Source organism: Centruroides sculpturatus, unplaced genomic scaffold (assembly GCF_000671375.1).
Source record: "Centruroides sculpturatus isolate CEXI.00-Female unplaced genomic scaffold, Cexi_2.0 scaffold68, whole genome shotgun sequence".
NCBI classification, from domain to species: domain Eukaryota; kingdom Metazoa; phylum Arthropoda; class Arachnida; order Scorpiones; family Buthidae; genus Centruroides; species Centruroides sculpturatus.
Window position 1 is genome coordinate 432,844 of NW_019384331.1, and position 27,420 is coordinate 460,263.

Sequence of the window (27,420 nt, forward strand, 5' to 3'; positions counted from 1 at the left end):
AAATAACTATAATTATAAGTCGCCATCTTTGTTGACTTTTAATTAAACCGCAACGATAGTAATCCGCCTATATCGTGTGATCAGTACTTTTCCTATTAAATAGTAATGGATCATTCCACTTTTAATAAATAAAAAGTTATTTATGAAAATAGGTGTAATTAGTCCATGCTTGGTATAGATCAAAATATGTAAATTTTTCAGGCAATGGTCTATTCAAAAATGTCGGCCCCTTTCCTCCCCATAGGTTTGTTGCTCCTCTTGTGGTACACTCGAATCTTCAAAGCAATCAGGAAGAATATTTTAAATGTCATCAAGATCCACGACCAGAATCTCTGTTTCTATCAGATCGACTGTGTGTTGAAGACTTATCGGAATCGATGATTTTACTTCACTTTCGCGAGAAGAATCTTCTTTGAGTAAAGGTTCTTCATCCTTATTGTTTTCGTACGAAAATGGTTTTCTTGATGTTCGTTCCTGAGATTCCATTTCTGAATCTGTAATTGGATATCTCCTCCGTCGGCGTTGGCATAGATTTATGATAAGAGAAATTAAGCAGGGGAGAATGACCAAGATTGAAATCACGAGAAATGGGGAAAAGAAAAACCACTGCAAAAAAAATAAATGCCGAAATTAGCATTTTCTGTATTAGCAATCGATCCAATTCCAAAATTGTTTTATTCAATATTTTACGCAAATTTAATTTATTGTCTTTATCTGGATTAAATTTCTATGACTATTTAAATGTATCAGAGGTTAAGTTATGTTTTTCATAATTATATTGTCATGCATATGTAATAAAATAAAACAGTAAAATGCAAATTTATTTACTCAGAACATTATGTACAGCACTGTACAAAACTTTCATTCGCAATATAAAGCAATATAACAGTTTTAAACAGATCTCTATTTAAAATATGGATAAATTAATTTATCCAGGTTTTAAATAGGTTTAGTTTAAATGGATTTATGCACATTCTCATCTGTAATTTAAAATTATCATGTTATTAAAATGTTTCTATACACCAATAACGTGTTTTGTTTTCAACTTTTTAACCGTTAGGTGGCGCAATACTCACAGCGCCGCCTAAAGGCTTTATTTGTAAGCATTTTTTCCTATTCGTTTTTTTCTAATTTCCCGGCCCGTAGGTTACGATTACTTTTTGAAAATAAAAATATATTCTAATTAAATTGTATAATAAAAAAAAAGGTCTATAGTACATTACTCCATTTTGCATTTAATCACCAGTGAAAATCTAGCGATTTCAACTCATTAATGATTTAGTGAACGAGTAGTTGCTTTGTCCATCACTTGGCTTGTCCGCCAGTTGGCGCGACAGTCTACTAATGTAGACTGTTGCGCCAACTGTGGCTGCTAAAGGAAACTAATCTAGGAGTTTAATAAAAATCTAGGAGAAACGAAATTCTTGTTGTAAGTTGATAAATATAACTTAAAATTATTTTAAAAATAGTTTAACTTTATCACTATAAAGTGTGCTATACAATTTTACTTGGTACAGTGAGAAATAGTATTTGGGATGAAACAGTTTTGTATTTTTGACATGAGAAATTATATTTCTTATGGCACTATATTAGCTCTACATAATTTATATAATATTCTGCACTATGAAAAGTAGAATATGAATAAAGATTTATTGATGGCCTACTACACCTGTCCTTTGTTAATACAGGCCTAAAACATCACTAATGTCTCTATCTTTTAGACTCCATGTCATCACTAATCACTATCACTGTCAATATCTAAAAATACTGTCTGAACTCCTATTGGTATCCCACATTTGCCTATTTTATATGTCAACTTCTAACTCGTTATCTTCTAATTACCTTAAGTTATTATGTGTTCCCGTAAATATGTTGAATATGTTGTCTAAACAGTTGGAATTTTCTCTTTTTCCTCTAACAGCTTATATTTGAAATCTAAGAACTAAATTACTGACTTTTAATCTCCCTCTCTAATGTGTTATTAACTTTTTTTGGTTCAACTTTAATCTCTCTATGTCATTAATAAACACAATACGTGTTATTCACAACTTATATTGTTTTTTTTTTTAATACAGCTTCATTCTCACTGCAAACTACAAAAATTCACCTAATATTAACAAATAAATAAATAAAAAAGATATGGGTTTAACCTTGATAAACTCCAAAGCCACCATAAATCCTAAATCTCCTTATTTCTAACACTTTAAATCTATCCTATATTAATTAAAACATGGTTTAACTTTGTTTTTAAAAAGAATTTCGAATGTTTACAGCTGAATCTCCCTATACTCGAGCCAAACTTACGCCGCGAAGCGATTTCAGCGCTCGAAGTGGCAGAAATATTTATTACACCACTATCGTAGAATTCTTTTAAAACTCTTTCCGCCCTGTGGGCACTAAGAGGGCCTCTTTTAACAAGCCCTCTTAGTGCCAACTTAGGGCTTGGTCTTATAAAAAAAAACTGTACGTGCTGATAAGATCGTCATTAAGTTTGACCCCACTCGATAAACGAAACACGATCCTGTTTATCTCTCCATCCCGTCGACCTTTAACCACCAAAATTTAATAACATCAACCCCCCTAATACAGAAACCTCTGTACAAAATTTCAGAAATTTTCCACAAAAAGCACAGGAGTTATTAATTAAAAGCTTCAAAGAGGGCGAACACATTCGTACATAAAGAAAAATTCCCTCCCCTTTTTTGCTGCCCAATTAATAATTTTGATTATAATTAAATTGTCTTTGCAGTTAATCAATCTTTCTAATTGCTTCCAAATGTAATGCGAAATATCTTCTTATAGCAATTAAATTTAATTAATTAAATGTAAATTAATGTAATACTTTATTTCCCTCACAAATATGCCAAATTAACCTTGAATTTTCTTTCCGTTATTCGAAAACACCTGTGTTTCTAATATAATAAATCAATGGAACCAATTCTTTATTAATATTTTACACCATAGTTCCGAGAATTAATGGAGTTGAAAAACGTATTTCATGAAAACGGAAATTAAATTTTCCACTTAACTTTAACATGCTGCTAAGCCCATTAAGATCATATGCATAAGAAATTAATGTTTTAAAATCGAATATCACTAGAAGAAACACGAACGAAGGGTTTTAATTGTAATTAAGCATTAATTTTATAATTATATATAAGAAAATTACATTCTATGTTGAATTATTTATGTATTTATGTGTGGCCCTCCCTCCCTCTAAATAAACCATTACTCATAAAAATATTAAATTAATTAATCGAATTTAATGTTGATTAATCAGTTTTAATGATAATTAAGATGAATTTTATGATTTAGATGTATTTAATCACGATTTTCTCACATTAAAGTCTTCGAATTAGTGCTTAATTATTATTAAAATGGATTAATTAATTGAATGTAGGAGTGTGAAAAGAATGGCATAATATAGGCTTATGAAACTATTACCCATACAAATAATTAGATTAATTAATTAAGTGATTAAGTGATAATTTAACAAATTTCATGCAAAGAAATGGTTTTGTTTATAATTTATATACAGAAATTACGTAGTTTGAGAGGCCCAATCCTCACAAAAAATCTAATATCTATAGAACTACGAAGTTAATTAATGGATTTTAATGCTAATTAAGTATTAACTTTATAATTTTAATACAAGAAAATTGTTTTTTTTTTATGTTACTTATGTATGAAACTTATGTAGAAGTATGAAAGAATGGCCCCAAAAAATCATTTCTATCCATTAAATTAATTATATTAATTTTAATAGTAATTAAGTAGTAATTTAATGAGTTTAGCATGAGAAATTGTGTTGCCATATAACTTAAAGACAATTTTCTCATATTAAAAACATAAAATTAGTGTTTAATTATCATTAAAACAGATTAATTAACTCGATATTAGGAAGGACGAAGAAAATACTCCAAAGAAAGGGCCCCGTAGAATTATTAAATTAATTAAATTAATCGAGTTTAATTGTAATTAAGTGCAAATTGTATAATTTAAATAGGAGAAAATTGTGTTCATACGCTAGTTATATAAGGAATTTATATAGGCGATTGAAACGAACATAAAATAAAGTAGCTATTATAATCTCATTTAACGCTGTTAAATCAATATCGAAAGAAGTGATTCAAACAATCATTCCATCAATATTCTATTTGGTTTTATTTATTATCGATGACGTTTTCGACTTTTTCTCTTTCTCTTATTTCCTTCTAAACACCTGAAAGAAGTGGGAAAAAAAGGGGTTTTGTAATGACATGCGACGTCGCGTGCGATTGAAGCAAAACGGTTCGATTGATGGTGAATTGTTAAAAGAACATCATTGTTTGCCAGTTGCAAGGAGAAGGGTGAATGAGTTGGAAACAGCACCACAATAAATGCTGCTCCTTGTCCACAGCCCCAGCTATCACTTCAATACATTCTTTTGACCCTTAAACAGAGGTTTTTTTTCTCTTATGTTTTAGGGGATTTTCTTGTCAGTTTGGAGATTTAGAAAGTTTAATTTACAAGGTAAGTTTTAAAACGAATTTCTTATAGTTTTAAGGTGTTTTCCTTAATTTAATCACTAATTTTAAGTGAAGGTAAGAAGCAGGGTAAGACCCATTAAGTTTGGACTATTATTTTGACCAACTTCAATTTTTTCCTCCTGAAATGACTAAGATATTGGTCAGAGTAATAATCCAAACTTGGTGGGCCTTAATGAGGCCTCTACCTTATATTTTAGATATATATATATATATCGGTTATGTATATTCGGATCCCTTATCAGAATTTTGAACTCCCCTGAGAAATTAATCCCATGGTGGAAGTTCTGTTCTGCCATTAAAATTGTCAGAGGGCCTATGACCGACACTCTATGATTAGGGCCCGTAGCGGAGACTTAACTATAAGATCTGTCGTGTCCAACGGGTCAAGAGGACTTTGGACTTGATCTAGGGCCAAAGGACCTATCATTTCAGAGGACAGTCATCTCAGGGGATCACCGTCTCTTAGGAGATCTCTTGATCAGGGATAAAGAGGATCAAAGGGCCTATCATCTCCCCAAGTTGAGATATAGTGAGGGATTTCTATGATGGTCGTCTAATTACGCTTAAAGGGCCCTTATTTCACGGATCCTTTATGAGACGATCAAGAGATCCGTTCTTCAAACATATCCAAAGGATCCATCATTTATTTTATTACTTTTAAATATTTAATTTAAACTAAATTATCTTAAATTATATTTATATAACATATGTATANTAAATAAATAAAAAAGATATGGGTTTAACCTTGATAAACTCCAAAGCCACCATAAATCCTAAATCTCCTTATTTCTAACACTTTAAATCTATCCTATATTAATTAAAACATGGTTTAACTTTGTTTTTAAAAAGAATTTCGAATGTTTACAGCTGAATCTCCCTATACTCGAGCCAAACTTACGCCGCGAAGCGATTTCAGCGCTCGAAGTGGCAGAAATATTTATTACACCACTATCGTAGAATTCTTTTAAAACTCTTTCCGCCCTGTGGGCACTAAGAGGGCCTCTTTTAACAAGCCCTCTTAGTGCCAACTTAGGGCTGGGTCTTATAGAAANACCGTCTCTTAGGAGATCTCTTGATCAGGGATAAAGAGGATCAAAGGGCCTATCATCTCCCCAAGTTGAGATATAGTGAGGGATTTCTATGATGGTCGTCTAATTACGCTTAAAGGGCCCTTATTTCACGGATCCCTTATGAGACGATCAAGAGATCCGTTCTTCAAACATATCCAAAGGATCCATCATTTATTTTATTACTTTTAAATATTTAAGTGCCCACTTAGGGCTGGGTCTTATAAAAAAAAACTGTACGTGCTGATAAGATCGTCATTAAGTTTGACCCCACTCGATAAACGAAACACGATCCTGTTTATCTCTCCATCCCGTCGACCTTTAACCACCAAAATTTAATAGCATCAATCCCCCTAATACACAAACCTCTGTACAAAATTTCAGAAATTTTCCACAAAAAGCACAGGAGTTATTAATTAAAAGCTTCAAAGAGGGCGAACACATTCGTACATAAAGAAAAATTCCCTCCCCTTTTTTGCTGCCCAATTAATAATTTTGATTATAATTAAATTGTCTTTGCAGCTAATCAATCTTTCTAATTGCTTCCAAATGTAAAGCGAAATATCTTCTTATAGCAATTAAATTTAATTAATTAAATGTAAATTAATGTAATACTTTATTTCCCTCACAAATATGCCAAATTAACCTTGAATTTTCTTTCTGTTATTCGAAAACACCTGTGTTTCTAATATAATAAATCAATGGAACCAATTCTTTATTAATATTTTACACCATAGTTCCGAGAATTAATGGAGTTGAAAAACGTATTTCATGAAAACGGAAATTAAATTTTCCACTTAACTTTAACATGCTGCTAAGCCCATTAAGATCATATGCATAAGAAATTAATGTTTTAAAATCGAATATCACTAGAAGAAACACGAACGAAGGGTTTTAATTGTAATTAAGCATTAATTTTATAATTATATATAAGAAAATTACATTCTATGTTGAATTATTTATGTATTTATGTGTGGCCCTCCCTCCCTCTAAATAAACCATTACTCATAAAAATATTAAATTAATTAATCGAATTTAATGTTGATTAATCAGTTTTAATGATAATTAAGATGAATTTTATGATTTAGATGTATTTAATCACGATTTTCTCACATTAAAGTCTTCGAATTAGTGCTTAATTATTATTNTCTTTTGTATTTCTCGACGTTTCAAGGTCCCATGAATCCAAAAATCTGAAAATTAAAGATAATAACCGGGAAAATAAAAAAATAATCTAATTTTAATTTATGTAAACATATTATATAACACTAAACTAGTGGTGATTTGTAGCTTATTTACACATTAAATGAGTTTGTTTGACAATAATATTTACCTAGATAAATGCGAAAATATTTAATTATTTTTTACTATAATCGATAATATTTTCTTTAAGGCTATATTTTCATAGTTTATCCCATAAATTTTGGGTGTTTTTGTAGATGTAGATGCCTAAAATGGAGCTTTAACTTGAAGAATTGCATCTATATAGTGATTTTAGGACAAATTTTGCTTGAAATATATATCTCTTACACCTTTAAAATTAAAATTTATACTTTTATAATATTAAAAATTAATAATTTAAACTTTAGGAAGTGTGAAAAGTTTATAAAGTAATCAATGCTAAGCTGCCTTTATACTGTTCTTTATCAGTTCAAGAGATCAGGAGTGACATTCGATCGTAATAAATAATAAAATAATAATATAAACTTTAGGAAGTGTGAAAAGTTTATAAAGTAATCAATGCTAAGCTGCCTTTATACTGTTCTTTATCAGTTCAAGAGATCAGGAGCGACATTCGATCGTAATAAATAATAAAATAATAATATAAACTCAGTCATGTAAGAGAAGTTTGTAATCTACGCTCAATATTCTCGGTATTTTTTCGCGTGAGAAACTAATCTTATATGTAAATTTACATGAAAATCAATTTTATACCCTATGAAAGCAGATGAATGTAAAAAATGTATAAAGGCTGAATAAAATTCTGTCCTTTTTTAAAACGAATTTTACGTCTCTTAAACGATAGTTTTTAAGTATAGTTAATGAAGATTTTATGGAAAAAATTGTCATAGTTTTCGCATAAATATGTGATGATATATAAAAATATAATCGAAGATTTAACGAGATCTTCAAGAAAATCACTAATTTCACTAATCACAATAGTAATTTTTCTTTAAGATCTTAACATACAAACACATAAACATAATTTACACGTACAAGTATAATGTAAATCATGTTTGCGTGTTAAAAATTTCACATCTTATACATTGTTATTCATTTAAAAATAATTGCAATAATTTTCCATGGAAACATTAAAAATATAAGGAAGCCATGGGGAAGTTATTCGTTAAAAAAACAAAAATTATACATCAATTAATTTGACGGAATAAGGCAACACAACACATAGATGATCTAATAAGGTGAGTACCTATTGGGAGGACTTTCTATGGGAAATTGGTTCCTATTTAAAGTGTTAGATACCTTTTTCCAAACTCATCATAGGTTCGGTCGGGACCACAACGGGGCAAATCAATGACTTTTCTATGTTAGACAGCTCTGCTCTATATATTTTACAGTGTAACTACATTCAGAAGCTAGTTACTCTATTCAAAATGGCGAAAATTTCAATTATACAAACAACTCTAATTGATTATAGCAAGGACATTAAACTACTCGTTTTTTTTTTGGTTTTTTATTTTAAATGTATAGTTCATTGTTGACACGTGTCGCTGCAAGATCGATGCACCAGTTAATTTATGCTACGAATGAATAACGTTACAAGTAACGTTATACAGATAACAATCGATATACAGAAGTTAACACTCAGAAAATGCATTCGCACGCAAATTTATCTTTAAAAATTCTTATTAATAACTTGATAATAAAGATCTTACGAGTATATTTAAGCTTATTTTTTATCATAAAAAAAAAGTATTTTATGAGCAAGTTTACGAAGTTTATGCAGTCGCAATCTCGCTAGTTTTAAAGCATTTAATGAGGGGGTATTTATTTTAAATATTAGTAAAAATATTTGGAAGAAAACCCATAAATTTTATTTAAATAATGTTAAATTTTCGTTTGGTAAATAGATAAAATGAAAATTTCTTATAGTTTTAAGGTGTTTTCCTTAATTTAATCACTAATTTTAAGTGAAGGTAAGAAGCAGGGTAAGACCCATTAAGTTTGGACTATTATTTTGACCAACTTCAATTTTTTCCTCCTGAAATGACTAAGATATTGGTCAGAGTAATAATCCAAACTTGGTGGGCCTTAATGAGGCCTCTACCTTATATTTTAGATATATATATATATATCGGTTATGTATATTCGGATCCCTTATCAGAATTTTGAACTCCCCTGAGAAATTAATCCCATGGTGGAAGTTCTGTTCTGCCATTAAAATTGTCAGAGGGCCTATGACCGACACTCTATGATTAGGGCCCGTAGCGGAGACTTAACTATAAGATCTGTCGTGTCCAACGGGTCAAGAGGACTTTGGACTTGATCTAGGGCCAAAGGACCTATCATTTCAGAGGACAGTCATCTCAGGGGATCACCGTCTCTTAGGAGATCTCTTGATCAGGGATAAAGAGGATCAAAGGGCCTATCATCTCCCCAAGTTGAGATATAGTGAGGGATTTCTATGATGGTCGTCTAATTACGCTTAAAGGGCCCTTATTTCACGGATCCTTTATGAGACGATCAAGAGATCCGTTCTTCAAACATATCCAAAGGATCCATCATTTATTTTATTACTTTTAAATATTTAATTTAAACTAAATTATCTTAAATTATATTTATATAACATATGTATACATTATAGGCTATAAAATTATTTTTAAAAATTTTCAATTATTTGAGTGTGTTTACTTTGCGCCCATTCGTGTACAAACTCAATCCTTTTTTATTAAAAAAAATCAATAAATTTTATTTATAAATTAAAAAAATAATTTTAATATCATTATATAATAAAAAATGATTTAAAATTATATTAATAAATTGAATTATAATACGATACGATTATTATTTCCAGCAAAAAATCGAAAGAATTCGTGATTTAGTATGTAATGTTTCAATCAGTAGCACGCGATCGACTTACTTAACGTTTTTGTATAGCAGTGCGCTCTTATCTGGAAGAGGTTGGGAAACACAAATGTAACATTATCGTATTCGAATTTATTAACTAGAATAATTAAATTAGATAAATTGTAATTTATTAAATCTTAAATACGTGATAAATATAATATTTTGGATNAAAGCTTATACAGTAAGTTATATATATATATATATATATTTACTATAACGAAAATGTCTTTATAGTAAACATTTTATAGAATAAATAAATAAATAAATATAAATCCTTGATCTACATTTTTCAATTAAATTATACTTAATTTAAATGTTTTATTCTAATTAAAAATGCATTTCATTTATGTTAAATTGTTTCATATATAAAAAAAAAATGCCATTTTGTGCTAAGTGATTTGATTTCTTTTAATCGAAAACTATCAAATTATTCAATTTATAAATTGTCATTTGGTGCTAATTTTTATATATATTATTTTTAATTTAACAAATGATGTGTCCACTAGTCGAGTGGATAACATCACTAAACACTGATCGTTGGTTCATGCTTCGCCAATAGGTTAGTCACATGGAGTTTTCCGGGTTTTTTTTTTCACATTTTTAACATCTAAATAGATGCCAGTTTACCATAAAAGGCCATCTTCTCGGCAGATCTCATATAAAAACAATCTAACACTTAAATTGGAGCCAATTTATCATTGAAAGTCAAACCTGAAGGTACCCCTCTTGAAAAATCATCCATACGTTGTGTTGCCTTATACCATCCAAAAATATCACTCTATACTCTAATTTATTTAATATTATATCTGAAAAAAACTCTTCAGTTTTATATAAAACATTAAATATTTAAAAATTTTTATTTACAGTTTCCTTTTTTTTTTTTTGTACAGCATAACAATGAGCTTCGATCATAGAGTTAAAGTACGTACTGCTTATTGTTACAACTGTCCTAAACACGGTTATGCCAGACAAGCAGCAAGATTTTCGAATTCTTCTTCTTCATACATGAAGAACGAAGAAGAAGAAGAAGACTTTTGGAATCATTGTTCTGTCATATTAGGAAGTTCGAGTATCAATGGAGTCAGTCAGATAGCATCTACTAAGCAAATTTATAGAAAAATTTTATGGGTGATTGTTTTTTCTGGATGTATGGCAGGATTCCTTTTTCAAACAATTAGTTTCTTAATTCATTTTTCCAATTATCCAACAACTGTTGAAGTTCTTGTGTTGAATGAAGGAGTTTTGGAATTTCCATCTGTAACCATTTGCAATTCTAACAGGTAAATAAATTAAGAAAAATTGTATTAATTTTCTGCAAAATAATTAAAAATAATCGTATTATTTACCTGCTTATATACATAAATATATTTCTTCTCGTGTAGGATTCGCAAAAGTCAATATTGTAAATACTTGGAAAGCAAACCAAATGTGAATAAAACCTGTCCCGATGTAATGTATTTTGGATATTATGATGTAATGTATATTTATATTTTAATTTTAAAAAAAGTAGAAAAAATGTAGAAACAGAAGAAGCACACCTTGTTAAAATGTACATTTAATTAGGATCAATTATACTATTAATCATCCTCAGCCATCATTGATGATCATATACATTTTAATAAGTGTCTCACATAAACATAATTTACACGTACAAGTATAATGTAAATCATGTTTGCGTGTTAAAAATTTCACATCTTATACATTGTTATTCATTTAAAAATAATTGCAATAATTTTCCATGGAAACATTAAAAATATAAGGAAGCCATGGGGAAGTTATTCGTTAAAAAAACAAAAATTATACATCAATTAATTTGACGGAATAAGGCAACACAACACATAGATGATCTAATAAGGTGAGTACCTATTGGGAGGACTTTCTATGGGAAATTGGTTCCTATTTAAGGTGTTAGATACCTTTTTCCAAACTCATCATAGGTTCGGTCGGGACCACAACGGGGCAAATCAATGACTTTTCTATGTTAGACANGAAGAATGAGGAACAGCATTCTGCCCATAGAAAATCACAAGGATTCAAACTCAAATCTGTTCGAGAAGAGGATTACGTATTGTTGTACCATCCTTTTTTTCGAACTTAGTTCGGTCAGACTCACAATGGGGCAACTGGGTAATAAAGAATGTACCCAAAATATCCCGGACAGATAACCCATGGAAAATACTGAGGCGGTACTCACTCTCATTTCCTAGTGATAGGCTGATGCCTTAACTATAGAACTATGTTAAAAAATTATATATAGATAAGTATAAGTAACGCTGAAGAGTGCTAAAAATGTAAATTGTGTATTATTGTATTAGACTTATTTTTAAATAAAAATATTAAGTTATAGTTATCTTTAAATAATTTATTTTATTTTTAGTCTTTATCAGACGAAGAAATTATGAAATTACAAATTCAATTATTGAAAGAAAATAAATTAAACACTAGAAAATATTTAGGACACAATAAAACAGAAATGATTCTCTATTGTGATTTCAAAGGAGATCCCAAATTGAGTAAAGCAGAATGTGTAGAGTAAGTAAAAATATTTAATAATAATATACATTTTAATAAGTTTTTTTTTAAAATAAATTCTTATATTTTTATTTTATTTTAGCCGTTTTGCCCATTTTTACGACCCAGATTTTGGTAACTGTTATAGTTTTGATTCTTCTCAAGACGATAATGGCGACTATCTTAAAGCTACGGAATCGGACGTTTGGCAAGAACTTAGCGGTAATTTTTAATTTTTAATTTTGTAAAAATCCTCCAATAATATTTAATCTTTTATTAATTAATACATAAAACACTTATAAGTAGTCCTCCGCGATTTACGAAAGATATTAATAAAGAGATAGTTTAAAAATTTTTTTCTTAATGATGATGATTGGTTGACGTGTTGAAAATTTAAATAAGTAGGTGTGTCTTTTTCTTGTTTCGTCCAATCATCTTTTAAATTAATTTAAAATATTTTTGAGCGATATCTTACTGGATTATAAGAGACTGCCTGTTTTATAATTAATATTTTTGCTATATTTTGTATTTCCCCCCTCAAGTTTTACAAATTTTAATTTAAATTTTTAAATTAAAATCATTATTTTTTTAAATGTTTTTAGAATTAATTTTAATATTAAATACCGAAGAAGATGAATATCTGGAATCATCAAGAGATCCTGGATTTCTTATAACATTTCACACTGCTAGAATTTATCCGGATCCATTTTCTGATGGATTCCAACTAAGACCTGGCTTTAGTTATAATTTCGGCTTGCAAAAGGTATAAATAATTTACTTTTTCTCAATAATAGAATGATATACAGTAGACCCCCCTATAACACTGTAGATAATTCCGTGTTATATGAATTCCGTGTTGTACGAGTCACTTAGATTTTACAAATACGTGAGCCGTTCACATCCGGGCACGTGTATTTGTAAAATTTAAGTGACTCGTACAACATGGAATTCGTATAACACGGAATTATCTACAGTGTTATAAGGGGGGTCTACTATACTAAATTGCATTTTTTCTTCCTTATAGTTCACCAATGAACTTTTAACTCTTCCATATAAAACTAACTGCACAGATTATGATAAATTACCATGGAAAAGAAGAATAGAAGATAGGAAACTTAGCACTAGAGTAAAACTTAAAGAATTTTTTTTTTAAATCATTAAATTATCTTATAACTTATTAAATATATTAATTGTTTTAAAACAGATGTGCACAGCGGAATGTTCCCAACACGAACAGTTGGTACAATGTGATTACGTGACGAACAACATTAGACTCTTCTTCGACGACTGGTCCGATAAAATTAACGATCCTGGTAAATCTCCTATAATAAACAGCATGTTAAATATCCTTAAAAATAAATTAAACATAGTATTACATTCAGCATGACATTTTAAATCACTTCTGTTGATTATTCGTGTAAAATCATCATCATTAAATCGATGGTTTTATATGAATTATCAACAGAAGTGAAGCGGGAATATTCTTGGCATTTATATTAAAAAAAAAAATGTGTTAACAGTATGAAAAATTATTCATTTTTTAAGAAAATTCATAAGATTATACAGGGTGGTCCAAAAGTCAGTTAACCATAATTTTTCAAGAAAATGCTTGCAAAGTTTGAAAGTATTTGAATAAAATAGTAATTTAATGGTTAACTGACTTTTAGGACACCCTGTATATTTTAATTATTATTATTATTTTTTTTAAAGCACAGTTTTTAAATTCAAAAATTTAACATTGTTTTCTTTTGCCATTATTTTAACAATTTTTTTTTAATTTTATATAATTTCATATAAAATTTGCAATTAAATTGCTTCTATGATGTTTTATATTTATTGAAAAAATATATATATATTTGCCTGTATATGTTTAATACTGTACAGTAGTTAGAAGATATTAGAAGTAGCTAGAAGAAACTACAGAATATAAATATTATTGATCGACAGTTTTTAAGACTGTAGGCCACAATAAACCAATATATCTGATCAAATGAAGTGACATATCTTAAAATTGCAGACTTATAAATTCTGTCTGTCCATCTTTAATTTCGAGAACGGAGTTAGATAGATGAATTTAAAAAGTATGAATGGAAAATTTAGGAGTCGGAGGCACCAATTAACTATATATTAAGTCACGTTATTTTAATTCAAACATTTTCTCATGAAACTGAACTGATAGATGATTGGCATGACTCTCTTGTTAACAGGAAAAGTATGATATACAGGGGCATGACACCACTAAAATTAAATTTCCAGACCTGCATTGTGATGCTGTCACAAAAGATAATTGCTCGTTGGATATGTAAAACTTGATATTTAGCTAATATATGCTTGGATAATACATGGATAAGTTGGGTCAGATCATTTTTTTTATCATTGATCCACCATTATGTTGTTTCCTTATTTTTATGAAGTTTCCTATAATCAAATTGATTATATTAAATTCGCAAAGTTCAAAGATGATTCAATTTTATTGAATGGTCTTAAATACTCATTGACAAAAATAGTTACGCACTCAGATAGATTTATTCGATAACTGCAACTATGCCTCAGACAGATATGTTAATTATTACATTTGTGATCCGATTGTCTTTCAGGTAATACCACCAAAATATCTTGAAATTACTACCCTAGTAGCTTATAAAACGGCTCGCAAATGCTTACTGTATTTTAGTATATCTTCTCGCAGATGTTTTAATGTATCTGTTGTTTGGAGGTCTTCGAATGCCTGTACGACACAAAGACACAATGCTTGAGAAAGGCCGGTTGAAAGAAGTGGGATAGCTATTTTGCCGAATTTCCTGCCATTTGGGCTAGTCTAATTGGATTGTGACGAGATAGTAGGGGTAATACATACGTGAGAGCATACTTACAAGTCGGGCAGGTTCTGTGCTCCAGACACATCACCAGCACAAGTGATCTGATCGTGAGACAAGCACAGACAGATGCAATGGCGTTTGTCCGCTATTCAGACAACTGGAAATCTCAGTACAGAGCCATTTCTTCCCGTAACATTGACAAGCGACTAGCAAAGACAAATTTGTATTCACGACAATCTTTTGCCATCTTGTCATTAGCACTCAACATCGTAGACTTTATTTGCTGCTGTGAGAAAAAAGCATGGATTTCTATGGACTGGCAACGTATCGTCTTTAACAAAGAATCCCAGTACTGTCTGTGATTAGATATTTACCATATTAAAGTGTGAGGGACCATTGATGAACACTTTAACATCTTCTTTAATATTGAGAAACACATTGCTGGTCTGGGGAGCCATTTCGTATGACCGTTGGTCAACCCTAGTAATAGTGCGAGGAAGATTGGTAACTCAACGTATGTTCAAAAACTCTTGCACCTTCATGTGTTGCATTATTTAGCAGGAATGCAAACAGCTGTTTTCCAGCAAGATAATGTTCGGACACTGCAACTAGGAGTTTTCAAGACTGAAAACCCTAGTTCAGTCACAGACTGGAACCCCAGTTCATTGATCTTCCGGAGACAAATCGAGCATTTATGGAATCAAATGGCCACAAAGATACCAGCTTCGGTCACTTCGAGAATGAATAATCTGGAGCAGCAAGCAATTGCAACATGTATGGACAAATCTATGCAGGATAGCATACAGTGCCGGTATGCCTCCATGCTTAATCCACGTCGCATGTATTCAAGTCCCAAGCAAGAGGAGGTTGTATAAGTACTACAGGTTCGTTTTCAATTGTCCTGCAATTCTACAGGAAATTGTCTTTTTGCCTTCGTATCGAAATCATTTATTATCATGACCATTAAGTATGCACTAATAAAGTTTGATTCGATTTTAAGACTTCTTTCTTCGTGTGTAACTTTTTTGTCAATGATAATCAAGTATAATATTTAATTGTAGAAACAATTGATATGAATAAATTCCTATTAAATATTTTATATTTTTAAAATATCGTATGCATTTCCTCTAGTTATCTACTTGTATATATATATATACATATTCTTGATAAATTATACATATTATGTAAATCTGTACATAGTACCGTTCATGAGATAACCTGTCTTCTGTGTAGTTTCAGGATTGAAGTTATCTTGTTAGTCATTCAATATGCCATTTAGCCTTGTTATCATTAAATAATGATGATTAATTCGGTTTATTATTCAATGATTCGTTAATTACGTTGTGGAATCCTTTGAATAGTTTCTTGGATGAATATTCAAGAATTATTTTATCAGAAATATTAATCTTCAAAAGTGCTTTTATTCTTCAACGAAATCATAAACACGTATTTGCATAAAACTTAAAAATTTTCATGTAAATGTTACAAATTTTGTGCATTAAATAAAACTATAAAAAACTAAGTTTTAGATATAAAATATGTGCTTCTAAAACTAATTTCTATGAATTTCCTGAATTGAAAAGTAGTTCAAGTAGTTTTTAATCATGAATAAAGTAATGTGTTGCATTCAAAAAATATATATACATTGAAAACTATTCCATAAATATAAATATAGGCCCACAGTCTTAAATAGTGTTGATCATCGGTATTAACTATAAATCAATTGAAATATTTTTTCGTTTTTTGATGGAGTGAATACAGGAAACAAGAAAGAAGAAACCAATGAAAATGCTGCTGTCCAGTTAAACGATACAGAAAATAGTAATTTCTTTTTTAAAGGGATGAATTTTTGCATATAGAAAGAAGCTAAAACTATTAATTAAAAACAATTGGCATTTTATTTTATTATTTTCAACACAATCACTTAATAATTAGACTAGACAAAAAAACATGTATCCATTTCTGTTATTTCTGCAATTTCACACTGCAAGAATTCTGCACTGAATGTTGTCATAAATCTAGTTTTGTTTGCACTGGAATTTTTCTAAACTTTTTTTTTTATTTTTTCTTTATTTTTGACCACATTTTTCGTTATTTTTAAACATTCCTTCCACTTCTGCAACTCTAGAAAAAGAAGAATGTGCTGAAAAAGTCAGTAACTTAACAATGGATTATTGTCGTTCTTTGTGTAGAGTTCCGTGCAAGTAAGAAATTTTAAATCAGTATAATTTTTATATTTGTAAATTTATTTATTTACTAAATATCAAATTCTACCATATAAGTATTATAATTTTCTAGTATAAAGTTTTATCTAGAAGGTTGTCAATTCTATTATCAATGAGGGAAAAGGCGTTATTAATTAACTCGTTACAAAAAATTTAAATTTTATAGAATTGTTTGAAATTCTTGAAAATTAATACTGTATTTTTTATTGATTTTAAATTAATTTTTTTCAGACAAACTTCATTTAAAGTAACTTCTGATTCTTCTGCTTGGCCTCGAAAAGATAAGGTAATCAATAATTTGTAAATTTATTAATTAATGGTGCTAGCGTAACCAAGGAAGGTAAGAGACCTCTTTGTGTAAATAAATTAATAAAGAAAAAAGTAAATAAATACAGGAAAAGAATTTAAATATGACAAACTTATATACATGAATATCTAAAAGTTTGCTCCTTATCCACGCCGCTAGTGATTACATTAACAGGTGAATATAGTATTGCATGTTGTAATTCGATCCTAGTTACGTTACTAATTAATAATAACCATGTTTACTACGAAATTTTGTATTTATAGAATAAATATTTTTGTGTACTCTGCTATGTAGAGCAGTAAAGATTATTTAATTACTACAATTAAATAATTTATGACTCTAGTTCAGGTTAGAGTTATTTGATAGAATTGATGGTTTTTCTATTGTTGTTCTGATTGTGTTACAGTTTTCAGCTTTATTATTAAGTTTTATACTATAATAATATGTGTTTTACATCTTTTACATATTCTAATATATAAAAATCGACGGCCGGATGGCCGAGTAGTTAAGATGGCACTCTACCACTTTGGAGGATCCGGAATCAAAAAAGTACAGACTTTTAAATTTAGAAAAATTGTATGCAGTGTAAATATTTTAATAGTCTACTTTTTGCTTGTTTTTAATGCTGAATCTGTCGGTTAGTATGTAATAATTCAAATAATAAATGAATTGCTAAAAATCTGTTTATAATAATAACTTTTAGGTAGTAAAATCTAGATTTTATGGACTGTAATTTCGGTTTTTAACCTTCACCTACTTTCGATTTCTTTTAAAATTATTAATTTCATCCATTTTAGTTCATTGAAAATAAAGCATTGATACAAGTCACGCTATATTCTTCTATTCTTCATTTGTTCTACATATATAATTTTTTTTTATTTTATTATTTTATGCATCCGGCGAATAGATAAAAATAAAAAGACAAGCAATACTTTGAAAAACTGAGCTTTACCCCGTCCTTCACTACCCAGTCTTTTCTATTTTAGGCCCGACCGAATCTACGATGAGTATGGAAAACATGCCCTCAGGCCTGAGGCCTATTAGAGTGCCCTTGAGTAAAAACAGCCAAAAATGAATGAAGATACTCTTATCTAATAAATTACTTCTGAATACACCAAAAATTGTTAAGGTTTTTTTTTCCAAATTTTGGAAAATCATCAATTATTGCCGATTCTTTATTTTAAGGACCGCAATATAATGCATTTCACAGAAACAACGCACCAAGTCATCCGTTGAAATACGGTATTTAAAAATTTTAAATTATTAGTGCGTGGAATATCCGCAAGGGAGCGCGTCGGCAGTCATTGTTGATCGCCCTGTTAGAAAGTATAGTATTTGTTTCTCTCGCAATTTATCACAATATACGTTGTATTACTTATCATATCTCATATAATTAGTAGTCTGTAGTTGATTATGACATCAGATCAATGTCAAATTAACAGAATTTTGAATCTTATTTTATTACTTAATCACTTGGAGAAGATGCGAATGTTATTATTATGTTCACATTGTTTATTTTTAAAATTTTAATTATGTGAATTTACAAATCATTTACAGCCTCAGTCAAATCCGGGCAATAGACAATTTACCCAGATATAACTGTATTGCTTCCTCTATATTGAGGTTCAACAGCAATATATGAATACCGATTTTTTTTTACCTTATTTATGATTCATTTTTCTTAATTTCGAATATTTTAGCACAAAGTTTATAAAGAAACTTCTGCATTTAAAGCAATATAATTATGAAATCAATACATTTATCCAGTGAAAAAAAAATCCTGCATCAATTTTTAACAACTTTCACATATAAAAATCTATAAATGTTCATAAATCAATACTCAAATTTATGGTTCACTTCTTTTAATTCTTCATTCATAACAATATAAGAGATTCCATTACTTTATTATAGAATACATTTCTAAGAAATTTGTAAGAAAAAATTGTATTTTTTTTTTTCATTTTATCTAAATAATTCAGTCATAAACCTGTCATAATAAAAAAAATTGAGTTTACTATAAATTTTAAAAGATCTAATGGTAAAGTCATGTTAGTGTTAAAAGGTTTTTTTTCTCCCCTATTAATTTGCTTCGCGATTAATATCAATATAACACATATTCAATATTTGTGGCTTAGTTTATTATATAATTTTGTATAATACAGTGATAATTATCGTCTAAACTGCGACCGTATTTCAGGAATGAATAATCCATACAAAATAATCTCCAAACAGTTTCCATTGTTCGCAGGTTTGACTGAATTTTTTCCTATTGTTTATTAATTTTTTTAACGAAATCTCTTTAAACTTAAAATTTATGGAATAAAATCATAAAAATTTTGCATTTATACACTTTTAACAAGTAAAATCGTGTTTGTTTTAAGAGTAACCTGAAGGTTCACCACGTTGTAACACGCACGAAATATCATTGTGTGCGAATCGTCTTAACTGAAAACGATGAAAATATTGTGGAATTATTATATTTTCAAGTTTGTGTTTATAAAAAATTGTTTGTAAACATTTTAAACTAGTTTTTTTCGCATAAAATTAACGATTATGCGCGTGTCCTGGCAACGTATCGTTGCACATGGAACTGAAACAATATTATTACAAGAACTATCGATTGTAGGAAATTATATTAATGAAATTATATATACAAGTATTAAAGCATTATGTTCTATTGTTTACAATGACTTAATATACGCTCGCAATGTAAAAAATCCTCATATCATCTCCTGTAGAACTTGGGCATTGTTCAGTTTTGTTTGATATTGATATTAATAAAAAAATTTTTATAAGTATAAAATAATTTTATAAATATGTAAATTAAATAAGATTTTTTAAAAGTATATCGATAAATAATTTAATTTTTTAACTTAACATTTGTAGAATCTTCCATTAGAGTTGAATACGTGGAGAAAAGAAAAAATAGAAATTATCACGTGAGATTTTATTAAATATTTTAAATTTATTATCACTTTTTAAAATTTAACTTAATTTAATTTTTTAAAGGAAGAATTTGGTACGTGTTAGAATCTATTTTTCTACAATGGAACATACTATATATAAAAATTATCCAAAGTATAGAGTAAGTGCATACTTTTTGAATGTATATTTATATAATTAATATAGTTTATAAATAAAAAAAGAATTGTTTCAATAAAATTTTAAAGTATTATTAATGTATTTAAAATGTAATTTAATAAAATAATCAATTAAAAATATATTTTTTTCCTGTATTTAACATTGCGTGCTACTATACAAAACTATTTTGTAGCAGCTGTCAAGAGAGATTAATTAGATTTACTGAATAGGTTTATTGAATTTTATACTTTTTAATTGATTATAAATAATATATTTTATATAAATTTTTTATTATATTTATTTATTTTTAGCCTCTTGAATTATTCAGCTACTTAGGCGGATATGTTGGCATATGGTTGGGGATATCATTAGTTGCATTTTATGAGTTTCTGGAGCGACTTATTTTAATATTAATGTTCCCTTTGAATAAAAAAAGAAGAAAAAGAAAATCTTCTAAAGTAAGGCACATAATGGCCTCACAAATTCATAGATAAAGAGTGCTATTTATTTATTTTTCATAAAAATTTAATCACGTCTAAGAAGATGCAGTGTTGTTTCCTCGATTGATGATGCTATTTTTGAATATTTTATGAACAATTTTGTTTAAATAAAATGTTAAAAACCTTAAATAAATGTTGAATGTTGTAAATATGCCGTATTATACCATAGAGTCAACATAACGCAATTAGATATAACACAAAATCACTTATCATATAACGTTTCCGATTTGACATGTTTCAAATTTAATAGAAATCTTTATTTTTAGTATCCTACGGCATAAAGGCACCAGTATTTACTGGTGCCATTTATGCTATGTAGGATACACTCCATCGATACCCCCTTAATTAATAAGAATAACTCTTGCAAACAAAAACAATAAACATTAAACACACTAAACCAGGGGTGTCAAACTCAAACTCCTTAAGTACCAATTTTTTGTCTCGAGTATGACAGCGGGCCAGATTAAAAATAAAATGCAAATGTAATACTAAGTATAAATAAGAAGTATACAAAGAATGATTTTATTAAAGAAAAAAAATTATAATTTTTTTAAGTAGAGATGTATTAAACCAAAATATTATTTTGAGGTTCCAGAAACTTGACTTCTTCTACGCTTTATTATCTCCTCGATGTTTGGTGTCAACGATGTTGTATTGATTTTCAAAATGAACTGAAGATGTTCATCTGTAAGTCTTGAACGGTATTTAGATTTATTAATCTTCATTGTTAAAAACAACTGTTCATACACATATGAACTTCCAAACGTGCATAAAATGCGGGCAGCATGGTTCCTTTAGTTGGGATAGCTATTTTAATTTTTGAAGTACTTCGTATAAAATGCCAAAATGTCAACTTCATTGAACTTGCTTTTTAAAGCAGTATCACACTGCAAATCTATTAGTTCCATTTGCAAGTAAGTCGGTGCTTTACTAATATCGAACGTAAACAGATCATTAAAAAGAAGAAAGTCGTAGGTATTGAGCTCGCGAAAATGTACAAAACGACTATCAAATTCGGCAATAAGATCAAGCAAACGGTAAGAAAAATCTGCTAATTTATCTGCATTGTACATGCTAATTTCACGAATGCTAGGGAAATGGTCAAGTTTTTGTTCTCGCAGTTGCGATTCCCACAACTTTATTTTGAAAGCTTGAACACTTGAGTACAGTTGCGTAACGATTACATTTTTTCCTCGAAGTTTAACGTTCAAATTATTCAAGTGTTCCGTCATATCTACTAAGAACGCAAAGTCAAGCCACCATTCATCACTGTGTTCCATCGGTTTGCCCTTTTGAGCCATAAACGTAACAACATGTTTACGCAATTTAAAAAATCGTTTAAGCATTGATCCACGACTAAGCCACCGTACTTCTGCAAAGTAGGGAATATCTGAACATTTTTCATCAAGATCGTTTAAAAATTGTGTTTATTGGCAGTGATTTAGTCCTCTACTTTTAATAAAATTAACTGTTTTAATTATGGGATTCATTACATGATCCATTTTCAGCACTTTAGAGGCCGAGATGTACAATACAATGAATTACAACGAATTTGGGTCGTTCACCTTTAATTTCATTTAAAATTTTGTTCCGTATTTTTGTGACAATACCAGCATTTTTACCGACCATGGATGGTGACCCATCTGTGGTAATACTGCAGAATTTACTCCAATCCAAGTCATAATTTGGTACTAATTGCTCAATTGCTGAGTAAATATCTTGAGCTGTGGTAGTACTGTTCAATGGTATGCACTGCAACAACTCTTTTGTGATGTTAATATCTTCATCAATTCCACAAATAAATACAGCAAGCTGCGATGTATCTCTGATATCTGTACTTTCGTCGGCTGCTAAGGAATACCAGATAAATTCTTTAATTTTATGTTGAAAGTCCAAATCTTCTGCCAATTCATTTACACTGGAAGCAATTGTATTTCTAGTCAGGGGTATTTCTTAAATGACTTGTTTCTGTGATGGGAATGAAATGTCGGCCACGTCTAGCATACATTCTTTTAAAAATTCGCCGTCACTGAAAGCTTTTGATTTTTTTTTCAATCTTTAGTGCGATCGAATAACTAGCTTTCAATGCATTCTCACTGTCAGTTTTTGATTTTTTTTTTAAATGATTGTTGCCCCATAAGTTTAGTTTTCAAAGATGCCAGTTTTTCTTGCCTAATTTCGTCGGTAAATAACTCGAACTTGTCTTTATGATTCGTTTCATAGTGTCTTTTCACATTAAATTCTATACAAACGGCAATCATCTTATTGCAAATCAAACAATTGAGTTTAATAATTTTGTTTATTACGTATTATTTGTTTAAATACAAAATATCACATTTTCATTAGTATCAACATAATAAAAAATAAACAAATAGTATTATTGAATTAATGTCGGGGCCGCAACTAATTAACTGCCTCGAGGGCCAGCCATGGCCCGCGGGCCGTATCTTTGACATCCCTGCTGACTAAACACTAACCTGGATCTAACATAGTACACAAAATGCACAGACACCATCAGGTAGTCTTGTGCTCAGAAGGCCTCCATGGTAGGCATTCCAAAGATCTCAGCCAGGATCACGTTGATTGCATCAAACTGCTGGCTGACTCATGAATGTTTATTAGAGAATCAAAAGAATTCATAATTGCCATACAAGTCTAGGTCATAAATACTAAAACTTAGAAAAGTATATATTAATAGACACAACAGACCAAACATCACATTATTGACAAACAAAACAAAATTCTATACAGTACATCATACATGGCTGTACCAAACACCCACAATGTACAAAATACATACACTAAAAATTAGTAAACACTCAAGACTCTCCCGAAAAATAAAGCGTTTATAGGGAATGAATGGAGTACTTATTGTGGCAGTAGTACTTTCTTGCACAGCGTCATACCACATACATTAAACAAGAGTCTAAGAAACATTAAGGCTTTACAACAGAAGGATAAAATGTAGACGTTTCTGTGTGAAACAATAAACTCTTTTAAAAATTTAACACGAAAGGAGTTTGGCGCTAGAGATTTCTCCGGGCCCGGAGAAATCCCTAGCGCCCTTGGATATTTGCTTTATTAAAATTTAAACTAACGACTTGTAATTTATTCTTTATTTAATTATTTAAGCTTTAATTTGTACAATTTACTTTATAAATCAAGATACATAACTTGTGTTGCAGATAAAGCACCACAGAAACTTAAAATAGCAGAAGCCCAAACTGTGGCAACACTCGATCCACACGCATCTACAATGGCTCCCATGCAAGAAGATAAGATGAATTGAGCCAGAAATACCATACTACCGACTACTGCAACGTCTGTTCCTATACCTCTCACTTGATTTCTCGTAGTTTCCTCTTCCTCAAACTAAAATTTATGAATTTTTTATTATTTAAATATTTCTTAAACAAAATATGGAATTTTACTTACCTTACCCGCGCAATGATATCTGGCTATTAGTATATATGGTAAGGTAAAGAGGGTGGCATACATGATGCCTGCTGTAGTCGAAAATATAATAACGCCAGCTCGATGGGGAAAAAGTGACATAAATATCATGCCCAAAGAATAAACTAACTGGCCACATATATAAACGGATTTTGCACCTTTGAAAGGAAATTATGTTTTGGTTATTGATATATATTCATTGGTTACAAGAATATGGAATATAGGAATTGCAATACAGATAGAAAACGGCTTGAAACTTATGCGAAAAATCTAATAGAATATTAATTATATTACACATAAAAGGTTTATTCTTCTTGGTTTTCAAGTAATTTAACTTTATCTATATTGTTCTAACTACATTTACGTAATTAAATTCCTTACAATTGCACCCATCAAATGGGTAAAATTCTTGGTAGTTGGTCTTGGATTCGCCCCTGACAAACGGAGTTTCCAGGTTTTCTTCGCGTTTCTAATACCTAAATAGGACCTTAAAAAGTCCGCCTGAGAGGGACCCTTTGACAGATCGCCTTGTGTTGAGTTGCGTATCCTATCAATCCATCTATTCATCCTACAATTGCGGATCTTCAAGTTATTTTCTATTTGTATTTCAATTACATATATTTCCATTCTGATACAGAGAATATATGATACTATAGATTAGGAAAATATAAAAGAACTCACGAAATCTGCTGATTAATTTTTCAATGCAGTACGAATAGCTACAGCAGGAAAGAGAATAAAGAGCCATTCCCCAACATCCAAATTTTACTCCGTCTTGATAGCGAATATATTCTGGCGAATTGTGCGCTGCAGTGGGATTACCATTATAAACTACTTCTCCGACGAAATTTGTGAAGTACAAAGAATAGCAAACCAATGACATCCAACAGAACAAATTAGTTAGGCATAAAATTCGAAGTGATTTTGGCATCTTGATTATGGATTTAAAATACTCCACTACTGTAGGATGTTCGATAATATTTTCTTCTACAGAATTTGAAGATACAATTTCATCAAGTACACGATTCGTTACGTAATCCTCAACCTCTGTAGACTCGGCAGTTTTGCTTTTACGCCATGTTTGCAAACTATGTAAACGAATGTATTGTAATTCTTCTTCGTTTATAAAAGTTTGGTAACTAATTGAATCTGGTTCTTGGAAAAAACTTAGAGGAATTTCTTTAAATGATGTGACTGTAATTGTCACAGCTACTAAGAAGAAAACGGATACCATAAGGAACACTATCCGAACGTGATTATCTGTAAACGAAGAAAAGAATGTACTTTCCCATCTGGTGGCACTCATTGAATAACCAATGGCACCCCCTAATCCAGCCATTATTGTAAAGATGCTCAATCCTCGAGAATGATCCTCTTCAATAGTGACATCCAACAAGTAGCTCCGTGCTGGAGATTGACAAGCATCAGAACAAAAATCCAGAAGAATGGTTCCTATAACTGTGAAAGTGATTCCAATAGGGTAAGTGCTAACATGATCAGAGTGTATCGTCTCGGTTGTATTACTATAATTAAAGCTTTCGCTCTCGTTGTATCGTTTGTCGCCCATAGCCAGTCCCAGTAAATGGCCATTTGGTACTAACATCAGTCCCAGAATTATACCAACCGAAAACATGATGATGAAAGGTCTTCTCCTACCATATTTCGAAGTGCAACTATCACTTAATGATCCTAGTAAAGGTGTCGTGAAGAATCCAATAAGAGGGCTTAAGCACCATATCATAGTCATATATTTGACATCTAAACCAAGGGAAAGAAGAATAGGGGTAACGAATGCGGTTTCTGCTGCGTAACAAAACTCGATACCACAAACTGCTCCACTCAATATCATCAATTCGCAGCTGGTTTTTCTTCTAAATATATCTTCGTACGACTTTGTTTTTGAATGAAAACGAATATTTTCTTTAGCAAGATGCAAACTACTCTTCGATTTTTCTTTAATTACCTCCATTGCTTGAGAAACGGAGCATGCTGCTTTGTCTTTAAATTCTCTTACAAGGCTGAGATAATTGATGTTTAAATTCATCTTCGCAAGTGTATACAAATTTTAAATTTTATTTCATCTGTAAATTGAAAAAAAGGAAAAACATTAGTAGATTTAAAAGGAATTTTGGCCTACAGTGGTTGAGTGTATAACACCACGGAATACTTTGATCACGGGTTCGAGCATTATCACATGTAGTTTACCGAGTTTCTTTCACGCGTATAACACTTAAATACGGGCCATTTTTCTACAGAAATTCTCCCGGAAGGTACCCTTGCAAATTGCTCACTGTCTTATTCCATTAATCCAATAAGAGGAAGTTTAGCCATTCGCTCATTGAGTCGCTATGGCATTTTGTTTTTATTATTTATCTTTCCATCCTCTGGACCTTTTTCTAGGTCCACCATAAAATCAGTTCAGGCCCCCATTATAGGCATGGCAAATTCTCTTGGACGAATGTGGGCTAGATGATGAAGACGAAGCCCAGCAGACTTTTCAAGAAAAATTCATTGGGATCCGGATCTATACTGAAATCACAGTCCACGAGAATCTATATATCGTGATGAACATTTTCAAAGTTTAGGGGGAAACTCGAACCCAGTATTCTCTATATTTAATACCTTTTTAAAAATTAAAAACAAAATATTTAAATTTGATTTTAAAATTTCTTTTTAAAAAATTACTTATGCTATTCTATTTAATATATACTTGAAAAATATACACATTAAAAATATACGACAGGAGGAGGATCAGAAAAGAGAGATGAGGCCCGATCCTGTTTCAAAAGTACCTATCTCTCCGATAATATATGAATTAAATTAATAAAATATATTTTCACCA

General features: G+C 30.1%; 3 protein-coding genes and 1 pseudogene across 3 annotated transcripts; 2 read left to right on the forward strand and 2 right to left on the reverse strand.

Moving 5' to 3' along the window:
* Window positions 1-10,579: 10,579 nt before the first annotated feature.
* Window positions 10,580-12,084, forward strand: LOC111629811 (acid-sensing ion channel 1-like). The gene is made up of 3 exons (XM_023373723.1): window positions 10,580-10,962; window positions 11,065-11,160; window positions 12,060-12,084. The coding sequence occupies exons 1-3, from the start codon at window positions 10,580-10,582 to the stop codon at window positions 12,082-12,084; spliced, it is 504 nt and encodes a 167-aa protein (XP_023229491.1).
* A 54-nt stretch (window positions 12,085-12,138) lies between these two features.
* Window positions 12,139-21,242, forward strand: LOC111629879 (amiloride-sensitive sodium channel subunit beta-2-like). Its single transcript, XM_023373805.1, has 10 exons — window positions 12,139-12,214; window positions 12,297-12,415; window positions 12,796-12,956; window positions 13,218-13,319; window positions 13,398-13,506; window positions 17,141-17,216; window positions 17,469-17,523; window positions 20,431-20,483; window positions 20,554-20,629; window positions 20,937-21,242. Exons 1-10 carry the CDS (start codon window positions 12,156-12,158, stop codon window positions 21,117-21,119), a joined length of 993 nt encoding a protein of 330 aa, XP_023229573.1. The 5' UTR covers window positions 12,139-12,155; the 3' UTR covers window positions 21,120-21,242.
* Window positions 21,243-21,703: 461 nt separating this feature from the next.
* LOC111629823 lies at window positions 21,704-23,410 on the reverse strand (annotated as a pseudogene).
* Window positions 23,411-24,278: 868 nt separating this feature from the next.
* Window positions 24,279-26,622, reverse strand: LOC111629831 (proton-associated sugar transporter A-like). Its single transcript, XM_023373743.1, has 3 exons — window positions 25,260-26,622; window positions 24,561-24,736; window positions 24,279-24,497 (listed from the first exon to the last, which is right to left on the reverse strand). The coding sequence occupies exons 1-3, from the start codon at window positions 26,620-26,622 to the stop codon at window positions 24,279-24,281; spliced, it is 1,758 nt and encodes a 585-aa protein (XP_023229511.1).
* Window positions 26,623-27,420: the final 798 nt, after the last annotated feature.